Below are 14036 nucleotides of genomic sequence, written 5' to 3' on the forward strand. Positions count from 1 at the left end.
CTGGAATAGCTAACTGGTTTGGAAGGGTGTCAGGTTTTGTCATTTAAAATGTGTAAAGATAAACAGCACTAAAGCTCAGCTCGTGTGTGAGCTGACTTTGAACATCATTACTCTACTAGATGATGTGTACACATCTGTCTGCTTCATTTGGCTTGACAGCGGTTTCCTTGCACAGAAGAACATTGAACTGTCGAAAGGTGACAAGCATTCTGCAACTAGGCTGCACAAAAACCTGGAGATTAGATTGAAGGAAAAAATGAGCTGGAAATATAATGTTTTAAAAATTCAATAAACGTAGACATTTTTCCACACTATTTTAGAGTCAGATGAGGGATAGACTTTTAACTATGATGAAAGGTATGGTATTTTCCACAGTCCTTAAAATACAGTAATTGTGTGCTGTGAAATGCAGTGATACTGATCAGTCAGTCAGCAAAAGTTATTGAAATATTTGACAATAAATCTGATAACCTTTGGTTTAGAAATTAGTAAAGTTTTTTTTTTCTACACGCACACACACACACGCACACACACACACACACACACACACACACACACACACACACACACACACACACAAACACATGATTTTCAGTTCTTTTAAAACAACCCAAATAAGATCAGTAGTTTTATTAAACGTGTGTAATATTCATATTAAAATTCCATTCTCAGTGTTCCTCCACACGCTAATTATGAAAGGATCGTCCATTAAACTGGAGTAGGCTCTCAATACCGGAATTGAATGAGTCACTTCTTAAATGATTAGTACACTTCAAAGGCTGCAAGTTTAAGGTTATTCACTTTGGAGCTTGACAAACAAGATGGTAACCAGGTAGACACAGTTGTGTACTCATAATATTATGATCTATACTCATGCAAGTCCCCTGTTACTCTTACTCACAGGAAGTTTGTTGTCATGCAAGTGCACGCAAAGGATATCATTTATTTGGGGCACTTTTAACCACTGTTTTCAACAGCATGCTAATTTGTCACAGTTGTTTCTCTGCAGTTGCAATATTCAGATAACGTGTGAAGCCCACTGGTGGGTGGAGTGTGTTTTTAGAATAACAGACATTTTATTGACGAACCTCAGCACGTTAACAATTTGATAGATTGATGAATCACATATGTTAGTTCCATGTATGATAGACATGTTGTATTTTAGTTGTAGTTTGACATTTGAGTTAATCTGCATTCACACTTTTTAAAGTGATCTTTAAGGTGTGACCTAATAGTTGAATCTTATATTAAGGTTGATCTTTTTGTTTAATTTGATTTGAATTGATTACAGTTAACTTGTGTGATATTTGATCAATATTTTATCAAATGCCTGGGGTATATTATGGTAATACTATAATTCCGTATTATATTTAAGATATGATCAGTTCAGTGAAGCCCCTTGTAAAAAGGTAAGGCCTTCTTCTGTGCTAAAATATACACCAAAAGGCACTGAACATTAAGGACTTTGTAATGCTCTCTGATACAACTAAATACAGTATGTATTACAGTATGTGTGTTACTGCAAAGCTTTGTCATTTCTGCGAAGCTTGCTACTTGGTCATCCCGTCAATCAAATAACTGTATAGTAAACTAATTGCAAGAAAATGTTAAATGTAATTAATGTACCTCTATCTGTATATATATTTGCTGAATCACTGTTTACTTGTAGTGGTAGCATACAGACATTACAATGTTGCACAAAACTATTTGACCATTATTTTACGAGCTTAGAAATTCCAGTGTGGTTCACCAAAGGAAACGTGGTAATGAATTTAGTGACAAGTGTGCACATATTACTGTGAACTCTCATTTTAAGATGATGTCAGGAAGATTTGACGATCAGAAGAAAGAAAAAACACATACAAATGTAATGTCAGTTGAAAAAATGTAGGTGGGCCAGTCAGTGTATCAGCAGGCTTTCACACTGTGTATGCTGGAGATTTCAGTGCCTGTGTATAGGCCTTGTTGACATCTATACAATAAGACAACCTAACCAATTACAGTGCTTAAAAGAAGTTGACAAACCAGACCTGTATATTGTACAGTTCAGGGTCTATGGGAAGGTATAACAGGGGTGCAAATTTGGCCCTATGGCATTAGATTCTAGCGCAAGAGTACCTCATATACCACTAGCAACATTACATTCTGGCGCCAGTAGACATTATTTTTATGTATTTTTACTTTATCATCGACCATAGATGATGATAGCTTCTAACTCGGTCAGGACTACTCACATGGCCCACCCATACTCATTCACATACACAGGAGAGAAGGTTTGTATTGTGTGGGAAGTTGTGAGGAGGGCTTAACTAGGGCACCAGTAGGCTTCAATTTTCAAAACGATTTGCACCCCTGTTGTACGATGTACATCTTTGAAAGTGATGGTACACTAGACACTACCATATGGTGCAGATTAGGGGGTGTGACACAAAGTGCATGTGCCTGTCTTGTATGTAAACAATATATACAGTGCCTATAGAAAGTCTACACCCCCTTTCAAAATGTTCACCTTTTGTTGCCTTATAGCCTGGAATTAAAATTCTCGTACAGTACATAAACAGACCTATTAACTTGCATATTTAGATTCCATTGACAGCTAGGAGACACCATTTAGACAAAGTGATAAGGTCATGCTCTATATACAGTACATCAATTACATCACAACTCATTAGGTAATATTATAAGTAGGAAATGCATGTTTTTGATTTACCCCAGCACACAACAGTCAGTAACTTACATGGGTAACATGTTATGTTAACATGCTGCTTATTAATGTATTATAAATGTTTCATAAATACATAAAAGATGCTTAATAACTATGTTATAGATTGCTAATAAAGCATTATTTATGGTTTATACCCATGCAATAGCCATATATTGAATTACGTTAACCACCTATTCTACTGTGGGATGTTTAAATGTAATTCTGTCTATGGCTATTGCATGGTTATAAACAGCTATACTTCTTTATTAACACTCTATAGCATAGTTAAGCATCTGTTATATATTTATAAGACATTTATAAAACATTAATAAGCAGGACCTTAATATAAAGTGTTACCCTTACATGATTACACAGTAGTTGTGAATTTGATTGTATATCTGCTGATAAATAGACAATAATATATATATATATCATTAAGGTTTTCTTTGGTACTGTCAGTGGTGGATAAATCTTGGCATTTAAATTCTTTCACGCTGTGGTATGGAGGAGTGCCCAGACTGGAAACTGATCTCCTTTTATTTCTAAGAAGGGCTCCATGAAACTAAAAACCTGAAAAAGGAGCCTTCAGAACATATACTGTATATGTGTCTGCAGATAAAAGCAAATGGATCCTATTTGTGTTTGTTTTAAGCCTGGCCAGAATAGAAGGGGTTGACTGCCACTTCAGTGTTATGTACCCAGAAGAATTTATAAAAACTTCTTTTACAACACCGGTAGAGACCAACACTAACTGTGTTGTAATTTTCTCAGTTGCCTTCAGTGCTTTACCTCGTAGCATGAGGGTTAAACCACTCAGAAGAAACAAAAAAATTACATATTACATTTGTATTTATTTTTTTGGTGGGATATCCTTCATAGCTTTTAAAGTCCCATCGTGTCATTATCACAGGCAGACCAAGCATTCGATTTTGGGTGACTTATTGGCAGTGTCGTGCTGGTGTTTTTTTTAATTTTTTTTTTTTTTACAATGCCTTTTGTTTAGTTATAATGACATAGTGTAAAACAAGAGGTTAGATAGTTAGTTATGTTGTTCAATAATTAAAAAGAAAAAAAGGATCCGCACATCGAAGTAGATGAGGTGCAAGTGCCATAAATCAGTTTAGAGAAAGAGAGAACAGCACACTCAGCTACGCTTCAACAATGTATATCCTTAATTCATAAAAACGTATCACCAACGTTTCGACTCAGAAGTGCCTTCGTCAGGGTGCATTACACAGCTCAGCATCTCCGTCGTCATGTTATCTGTTAAGTTTTACAGTCACTTTAACCCTTAAGTATTAACGATAAGAAGAATGCATTTTTCTTGTCTGAGGTATTTTATTTTGAGCTTGAAGACAGAAGAACAATAAAGCAATGCTTTGTCTCTGTAATTTCCAATCCCTTTTTTTTTTTTTTTTTTTTAACTGTGTTTTAAGAAAAAGAGAGAGTAGGGGAGTTTATCTAGGCCAATGTGGAATTTATCCAGGCCAATTTGATTAAATAATTATTTGATCAACTTACCTAAGAATATTGAAATGATTCGACAGCAACATTAATACTTAAGATTGACTGCAGCAATATTTGATGTCTGCATAGTAAGACCGACTCTCATTTATTTTTTCCTGGTGAAATGTATTAAGTATTTCTTTGTAAATTATAGGGTGTGTAAAGCAACTCCTTCTAAACTCACAGCAGTGGTTTAATTTTATATGCGATGCTATATTTTCAGCTGATAGTTAATTATGTTTCTTATTTTATGACTCTGTTAATGCTCTTTTAACTGTGGTATTATATTGCGCCTAGGCAGTTTTAAAGGTAACGTGAGGGACTGTAAAAGATTCATATACATACAAGCTGAATCACAGCACTGTAGTTTTAAAGAAACTAATCCTACTGGTAGCTTTTTATAGTTTAACCTATGATCATGTCATTGCTTTTACATTTTATTTTATTTTAAGTTTGGATACTTTTTCAATGTACTAAAGTAGATTATTTCATTCTCCTTTCACTAACTACAGTACCTGGCTCACTTTTCATATGGTGCCAAGACTGGACAGGAAACAAATAGTCCTGTACTAATTTATCAGATTAAAGACTGATATGCATGTACAGCTATGGCCAAAAGTTTAGCATGGCCTATACTTTTGAGATTAAGATAACTAGAATTAAAAAACTATATAAACATAATTAAGATATTTTTTTAACATCATGTAATCAAATAAACTACAAAATGATATTGCACAACTCTACACAAAATAGTAATACAGTATTTCATGTTAGAGTTTGAAATGCCACATATTTCAATTTTTGTCAGTTTTTCGTTAAGTATATGAAAAACTACATAATCGGTATGTAATTCAATATGTTAACATCACGTTATTCATCAGCTTTCATTCAACTTTATGAAGCAAAACTTGTTAATTCTATAGGGTGAGGCAAAACTTCTGGCCGTAGCTGTATGTTCTGTCATACGTGCACTATGTTACCGAATGGCTTTAAAACCAAAAGAAATACACTGGGGAGTTAGTAGCACTGTTATGTTTCTAGCCCAATCCCCATTGTGCTTGATGCTGGGTTTCTCCCACATCTCCACTTTCTAAATCTTCATTGTTCGTTAAGCTGCTGTGCTAAATGTTCTGTTAGAGTCTGGGACCTACACTAGCCAGAACCAGCATCTGCAAAAAGAAATGTTGCAGCACAGAGATCCTATTCTCTATTCCCAGAAGAGCAGTTGTCAGAAGAGGTCTGGGTTAATATTGTCTGAAGCTAATGATGATCTAAAACAGACAGACCACCCTAAAAGCCATCACCCAGGAGCTCACAGCTACAAACAAGTAACCAGAATCCAGCATTGCTGCACAGTGTTGATGTTTCAATGTATAATGGCACATGCACCTCTAAGGCAGCGATGGCAATTATAAATACAATTAAGCCGACGTCATTTGGAATTCAAAAACAAGGTGAAAAGTAAATTATTTGGTTTGATGTCCAGATCTGCAAGTTTTGTCAGCTTGCACATTTCTGTTACATGTCTGTTGTTATGTTTTTATCTGCAGTAACTCAAGGGATGTGCATGTGAAATCGATGACCTGGAAGAATGCACATTCTCAAGCGCACTGAAAAAAAAAGTGACACGACTCAAGATATTTATTTTTCTTCATGCATAATTGTAAAAGTTTAAATAACAAAACACAGTAAGGCTACAATCTTGAGGGAAATATTTTTTTATTGATCACTTTAATTTGCTGTATGATTATAAATTCATGTTATGGTAGATAGGTTGCCACATTCTCTATGTGGTAATAATTTCTGAAGTTATCAATGTGAATTGAAGTATTTAGTATTGAAAAGATGTGTCAAAATGCATCCAGTAAGAAAAAAAAAATTAATAGCAAATAAATTACTCTGTATCTGTGAGAAATACTGAAACTAACATAATTAGGGTGATGCCTATTTATTCTGTAAAAGAAAAAGCTTAACAACATTGATATAACATGTAAAACAGGTTGTTTTAATAGTTTTACTTAAAAAAAAAAACAAGCAAGCTTCCCCTGACTTTAAAAAGAAAACATTATAGAATAGAGACAAAAAAAAACATTCTAGTCAATATAACCAGCAGCTGTACATGTTCCACAAGCGTGTTACACATAATATAAAAAAAATGTATCTTTAAAAAAAAAAACTAAAAAAAACTAAAATAACTAAAGAATGCAATCCTAGTATCTCAGGGATCAGAGGCAAGTTCCCTATCTAACTATATAACATGCTGGGTAAACTCCACAGTACAGAGGATTACAAAGGAGCACCCGTTTGATATTTATAGCGACCAGCACACAGCCTCCTCCAGGCTCCTCCAGTGGTTTTCATACTGATTATCTGACAACATGGGATGTACCCAACAGAATGTTCAAGGACACAACCCAAGCTCCGGCCCTAAGCAAACGAGACTTATGAACTAATTTCAACTATAAGTGGACCAATTTCACCTAGATCATTCCCTTTTGCTGGTCCTTATGTAGAACGTACAAGCTACAGCAGTTAACACCCCCCAAGTGTCCAGCAACTGAACTATACAACTCATTCCATATATGCTTGATCTTATTGTGAGCTTTTTCTTATCTATATTAACACGCTGTGCCTGCATATCTGGATCAGACCTCATTTAGCTATACCACCTAACCACAATTTGTGTCAGCATTTTGTCACTTGTGTTTTTCCACTCCAATTGTCAGTCTTCTCTTTTGTGTAATATAGACTAGGTGGCTGGCATTGCACATTTTAAACAGTTAAATAATTATACATAGAATAAATGCAGTAAGTATTATTTCCAATAAAACATAATTATAGCTGTGCTGTACTGGCTCAGTTGAATAAAGGAACTCAAAATTAGTTTGGTTAGTAGCATCCTTCCATCCACATCCCAGATATCATCCAGTCACATAATTACAGTTAGCCCCATATTACATCGTCAGCTTTCAACTTCTAGTTTTTTGTGTCCCATTATGTATTATCATGCCGTGTCCTCTGTGAACTTCATATAGTATGGAATGTTTCAGGACCTAAAAGTATCCCCCCCATGCCTTGTCCTGAAGCCTGTCTACAAACTAACATGTAGATACCTTATTGGTGAGTGAAAAAGCTGACAGGCTACTTTTGACCTACAGGCTCCAGCTAGTGACTTGGTAAGCAAATCCGACTGGACCATTTGGGAGCTGTATAATTATATAATATAATAATATTAATAAGGTATACAATAAATGACCCTCGGAGGGGAAACGCTTTAGGAATAAATGGATGGAATTAAAAGGGTGTGCTATTTAAATCTGCCACTGTCTAGATCACTGAAATGGCCCCTCCTTATCTTATTTACTTTTAAGTTTCATTTGATAATATGAAGAATTTCATACAAGTTCTAGAGAGTGCCAGCCAAGTTCAGCCTCTGACAGGAAGTGACTATGCACAGTAGTATGAGCGTAATGTACAAAGTCATAATTCAAATGCAGTTCTCTTATTTTCCTCCAACCAGCAGCAAAACCCTCAATGCATTGTTGTTGCTGTAGGGCAGCTATCTGAGAAATCACATTGCACTTTTCTCCTGTTAGCACTGGGGCACTTAGTTGCTTGCTTAATGTATATACTACCTACACCTCTAACCTACTGTCATGAAAGTCCCAGTGCAGTTCTACAATAACCAAAGCATGAACAAGACTGATAGTTTCATTAGCAGTAATTGCATATTTGGGGCCCTGTCTAGGTTGAACTAGGGGGGGGGGGGGTGGGGGTGGGGGGGGGGGGGGGGGGGGGGGGGTTGTTCTGCAGTTAAACAGAAGAGAAGCAGCCTCCAGCCAGACACCAGAGCCTTTGACTCATCTATGAGGCATGTCCTTGATTACGGGAAGCCACTGCCCCAGCCTCTCCCATTACCCCTGCTAATAGCCAGGTGCTCTGCTTTCCCACAGGTAACAGCTGCTGTGCAGTTGCACGAAAAGTCCACTAAAGGTCACTTATCAGCTTCTTGTATTAACTTAGGCTTTCAGCTGCCTTTTGAGCATTAATAGGCACGCATAATTGTAGTTAGTACATTTATATCTTTTTACCGTTTAGTTGCAACCTGTGTAAAACAGACTTTTAATTTTTTGTCATTAAAATGAAAAAAACAAAGGATGTGTTCAAAAGTAAATTATGGCTTATGGTTTACATGTGAAATACAGCATGTGTAGTACATTCTCTCTACTATGCAGTATAGACATGTGTCAATCAATTTTGGTAGTTTTGTACAGTTTGTGGATTTAGACTGATCTATGAGGTTATTAGTTTTTTAAATTATTATTTCGTTTTTTTAAATTCTTCTTCTTCTTCTTCTTCTTCTTCTTCTTCTTCTTCTTCTTCTTCTTCTTCTAGCTTGAAAACTTTCCACAAACCTGGATGTAAATATTTGTAATCATTGTTTAGAAATGTGTTTTGTGTTGCTTATCATCCATTAATTACTTTGTTTTACTCTGTCAAGTTTATGTTTATAATTGCAGTTTTACCAGGCTTAACATAAATGTAAGATATTTTATTACCATGATTAATATGACAGGTCCACGTGGATTCCAGAAAGCAACCTAATATTAGGGCAGAAAAACACATGGCGCTTGAAAGAAACAGGAGTTAGCTGGCAGTTGAAGTTGGGACTTGCAATTGAAATATTGAACCTCATTTCAGATGGTTTTTGTTCAGGCTACCTTGACACAGTTGGAGACACTCTAAAAACATTCCATGAATGTTATGAATGTAACACGTATCTAGTTCCTCATATTAAAACTATGAAATAGTTTGCTTTATGACCTCTGTGATTTCTTATGTTTTATTTTAAGAGAACTAATTTGTTTTATTGCGGGTTGCTGCCCACTTTTACTGAAAGTTAAAAAGGTAACGTCATCTGCTCAAGGTGCATTTGCTGTGATTCAAACCAAACCTCTCCTAGTCCAGTTGTCTAAATGCATTTTTGGGGCACATTGGCTTTGATTTGATAGACCAAAATTGAATGTAGGAAACTGGAAGCTTAGGAAAGAGTACTTTTAAGGGTAGTTGTAAGTATCAGTTTGGGGCCTTTGCTGTCGATCATTGCAAACATGTGAAAATAAATACTGGAGTAGGATCACGGTTTGCGATACGTTTTTTTACAATTTGCATTTTTCTACGGGTGAAAAGAGAGGTTTTCAGAATGATCAGTGGAACCAGCAATCCACACAGTGGTCTAGTGTAGACTGCTCTGTGTGTGCCATTAGATAATGCAGCGGATGACCCCATCATATACATATTCAGAAAGAAAATAGTATTTGTGATGTGTATCCTTGGAAATGAAAGACGACTGTCAAAACCCAGTGCTCTTGGCATGTTAAAAGGAGCTTTCAGAGAATTTGCCCTGCAAGAGATACAGACCTGAATCAGCAAACACTGTATAAAACAAAGCATTGAAAAAATGTTTTAGTGGGCTAAGTTTTTTTTTTTTTTTTTACTAATTCCATAGTAATTATAAAGTAATTAGGCTTCCCAGCCAAAGGCTGGGAATCCTATTGTTATTGTTAAAGTTATTTTATTTATTTATTTTTTTCTTCCCAAAACTTTAAACTGCTGTTGCTTTGAGGCTGTGTGACTGAACAGATTCTGACTTTGCAGGTAACAAGCTGGATACATTGCCTGTCAGATGCTAAAAAAATTTTGCTGCTGCGTCTTTGCAATTGGCACAGTGACGCATTTTTCGATAAAACCTTTTGAAATCTTCTTCTTGGGAACCGGTGAAGCGATTGGTCTGAAACTTGGCATATATCATCATCATCCAAACCTGCATCAAGTTTGCAAAGTAGAAGTTGCTGTGATCAATTTTAATGTCAAAATGGCTGACACAAATCTCTCAATCTGAGCTACTGTATATAGTCCTGTAATAACTGAGAGGTCTGTGACAGCACATCATTCACATTGAACGCTCCCTACAATGTAAACTCACAAACAGGAACAAAAAAAAAAAAAAAAAGATTACTATAACTGTGGTTATAGTATATTTTCTAGATTTGACTTGATTTTTGTAATTCAGTGCATCATGGCTTTTATGGGCAGAGATCCAAATACAAGACCAGGAAATATCAAACAGGCCAGATCCTTAGCTACCACTCTTGACAACACTACCACTCTTGACAACACAAGTAAACAATAAAAAGCTTGCTATCGTTCTCATGACCACTCAATGTGTGCATCATCTACTAACAACAGGATAGATATCCAGTACTGAGATATACAAAACACAGCATATGTATTATTTGAACTATTCTATAATGACCTTCACATTTTTATTTTACATTTTATATGACCTTACTGCACATCTAGAAAGCTTTATTGAGTGTTGTTAAAGGGAAGAGAAATTGCACTGGTGCTGTATTTTTGGACTGAGTACCCCTCTTAGTAAGCATAATATTAGATGCTACATTCTCTAACTGTGTACATGGTTTTTGCTGAGTTACAGACTAACCCTTGTTTCAGACTTTCCACAGCATGAGCTTCCAGTAACAAAAGTCCTACTAAAATATTTGCAGCAGGTTAATTGTATTCTGGGTTGTACCTCCTCTTGTTTTCCCACCCTGCAGTAAACGGTGAAGAAGGCAGAGCCCCTTGTTCTGGAGAGTGGCCAGAAGGTGCCCAGGACAGCTGTTTTACTGAGATCCAGCTGGTGCAGACACCTTGAGAGACTGCTGCTGTCTTAATGGTGGTGTGACTTAAACCTGGTAAGTCTACATGTAACCATAACCGGTTCTGTTGGTTACCTAATTTTTGACATCTTATGACAATGCACCTCAGTCATAGAAAACGGAAATCACTATGTACAACTACATATGAGAGGGTGAAAGAATTTGTTGTTATCCAGGTCAATTACCTTTTACAAGCACCAGACATTTTTCTAGTGAGTCCATTTCCTTACCTGATACCCCCATGCAGGGTACTAGTATACAGAGTACATGTAATATTTTGATATTGTTCTGAGCACTGAAAATGTTTCTTCTAGTAGATGTAGTCCAAATGGTAACATATATACATGTGACTTATTGCTTTTAACATAATGGTGACTGATATCTATCACATTTAATTTAGATTTTGATGCAATATCACATGTAGTTATTCTGATTACCTGCCTAGGCACCTACTGCTTTTCATTTTAGTTTACTTTCGGGGTTTTTCTTTAAATGTATAATAAAAGTTGCTTGTAATATTTGCAAAGTAGGCCGGTCTTCGCTGGGGACTCCAAAGGGAGCATTTCATTGGCTCTGGCGCCCCCATGGGTTAGTGAGGCAAAACTGTCAGGGACTGTTTAGCCTCACCGCACACAGTGAGCTCAAAGTAAGACACCTGCAGGAATGGCATTTGTCCTCCAGAGGTCGGTATCTCGCTGACAACCACCCTTGAGTTCCTGGGTGAAAAAGGAAACTGGCTTGGGATTGGAGGACATCCACTGAACCTTCGGGTCTCCTGACCACGTAGGGAATTGCTGCGGTGAGTGGAAAAGCGATTAGGCATTCCAAATTGGGAGAAAAGCAGAAGAAAAATAATAATTGGCTACACAAAAAACTAGCTTGCTTGTTTGTATTATAAGACCTGGAAAATTCAATTTCTCATTGTGATGGTAATTTTGTTGGTTTTGCAATGAAAATGATTTCAGTGAATTATTGTTAATAAAGCCTCATTTGTTGTATTTCTTAGCCCCACTAAGGGCAGAGTGTATCAGGGAGACATGCTATTGGACTGGTGTACCAGATGTACTTGGAGTTAGACATGATTCTAAAAAGGCATTGAAAAGGGTAAACTGAAATTGATACAAAGGGAATCTAAACAGCAAGAAGAATACGTTCTGTTAAACATAACTGTTCTCACTCTGAACCGTTTGTCAAATGGTTATGAAACTTGGTATTTAGCATAAATTATTGTGACTATCAGATTCTTGAGATTTAGGGGTCTGTCAGTCCATCTGTATGTCACACTTACAGTTTTGCATATCTGGATAAGCACGTATCCAATTGTCATTAAACTTGGCTTGGTATTAACATTATTTAGTTTAAGGGGTGTATGTCTGTTCATTCATCAGAGTTACATTTATATTTATATCAGGAGAATAACCTATCAATTGTGTGTTATTTTATTGCTATTTTTGTTCTGCACTATTTTGTTCAAACTGTACTTTTTCAAACTTTTCCATCATACTGCTGTGGTGGGAGATGTTGTGAAGTGATGTGAAGCATACTGTTAAAGTAAACAGTATTTTGACATTTGTTACTATCTTTCTCATGACCACTCAATTTGTGCATGATCTATTAACAGGATAAATACACAGTATTGAAATATACAAAATACAACATCTGTATTATTTTACCTATTCTATAATGACCTTCGATTTTTTATTTTTCATTTTATATGATCTTACTGCACATCTAGAAAACTATATTGAGTGTCGTCAAAGGGCAGAGAAATTGCATTGCTGCTGTTTTTTTGGACTGAGTACCCAGCTTAGTAAGCATAATATTAGATGTTACATTCTCTAACTGTGTACATGGTTTTTGCTGAGTTACAGACTAACCCTTGTTTCCGACTCTTTCCTTTCCACAGCATGAGCTTCCAGTAACAAAAGTCCTACTAAAATATTCACAGCAGAATTTCCAAAGGTTTTATGCATTTACAAAAGGGTATTCACGTTTCCCAATAGCTCAGTTACAATATTTCTCCAGTTTTGAGTTAATTAACAACCACAAAATGATTCTCTTCTGATTGTCTAGTATTTTACTAGCTCTTTAACCTCACCAGGTACCACCCCATAATGGCAGCCATTGACAGCCCACAAATCACTCTGAAATAGCAGCTTCTGAGGGCTCCTCAGAATTGAATTGCAGTGTCTGAAGACTCTATGGCACTCATAAAAAAGGAGGAATTTATTGTAGCAGTTTAAAAGAGTAAAAAGTTAAACGGGTTTATTAAACCAACCCATTTGCACTGTACAAAATGGCTCCAGCAGCTCTGCTTTATCTTCCAGTGATACCATTTAACTGGCTAATGCTAAACCAAGCAATGTCTGACTGCCATGTCAGGGCAAAGGGTAGCATACATCACCTTGCTAATTACAATACACCAGCTATGACCAAAAGTTTAGCATCACCTAGTATTTTAGGATATATATGAACATAATTTCCATATTTTATTAAATATCATGTAATCAAATAAACTACAAAATGATATCGCAAAAGTCTACAGGAAGCCATACTAGTAGTACAGTATTTTATTTTAGAATTATTTTAGAAAGCAAAATTAGTTAATTCTCTAGGGTGATACAAAACTTTTGGCCACAGCTGTAGTTTACCCACTTACAAATATCTCTGAGCAGGAGCGTTTCTATTTTTGATGATTCTCTATCCATTCCCCAATCCAGGCTAAAAAATGTCACCTTATCTGATTGTGTAATTATTTAATTTTTTTTTTTAAAGATACATTTGTATGCGTTGGTGTTTTGGCCACAAACCATCCCCTTCATATGTCAAGTGTCCAATCACACCATCGCCTCGTAACAGATCACTGTATTTCCTTGAAGAGAGCATATTTATGTATCTAGGAGTTATGTCACAATGCTGTACAAAACTACAAAAAGAGGAAGATTTAGAACACCAGTTTTATCAAGCTGTGCTGTCTTGAACTCTTGGTACTGGAAACTTAGAATGTGTGAAAACGTTAGGGTACCACAAAGTTAGTTGTTGATCCCTTCATATGAATTGTGATTGCTTTAAGAACCCGTTACAATAGTACAGCAGTTGAACTT

At 36.1% G+C, this 14036-nt stretch overlaps 1 protein-coding gene across 1 annotated transcript in view; it reads left to right on the forward strand.

Moving 5' to 3' along the window:
* LOC121297001 overlaps window positions 1-14036 on the forward strand; it is a 48438-nt gene that overhangs the window by 13155 nt on the left and 21247 nt on the right. Inside the window, exon 7 of the mRNA XM_041223001.1 lies at window positions 10831-10968. Coding sequence (XP_041078935.1) covers window positions 10831-10928 — 98 coding nt within the window. The 3' untranslated portion in view covers window positions 10929-10968. The remainder of the gene's footprint in view (window positions 1-10830; window positions 10969-14036) is intronic.

The sequence above is a fragment of the Polyodon spathula genome, chromosome 2, assembly GCF_017654505.1.
Source record: "Polyodon spathula isolate WHYD16114869_AA chromosome 2, ASM1765450v1, whole genome shotgun sequence".
NCBI lineage: Eukaryota > Metazoa > Chordata > Actinopteri > Acipenseriformes > Polyodontidae > Polyodon > Polyodon spathula.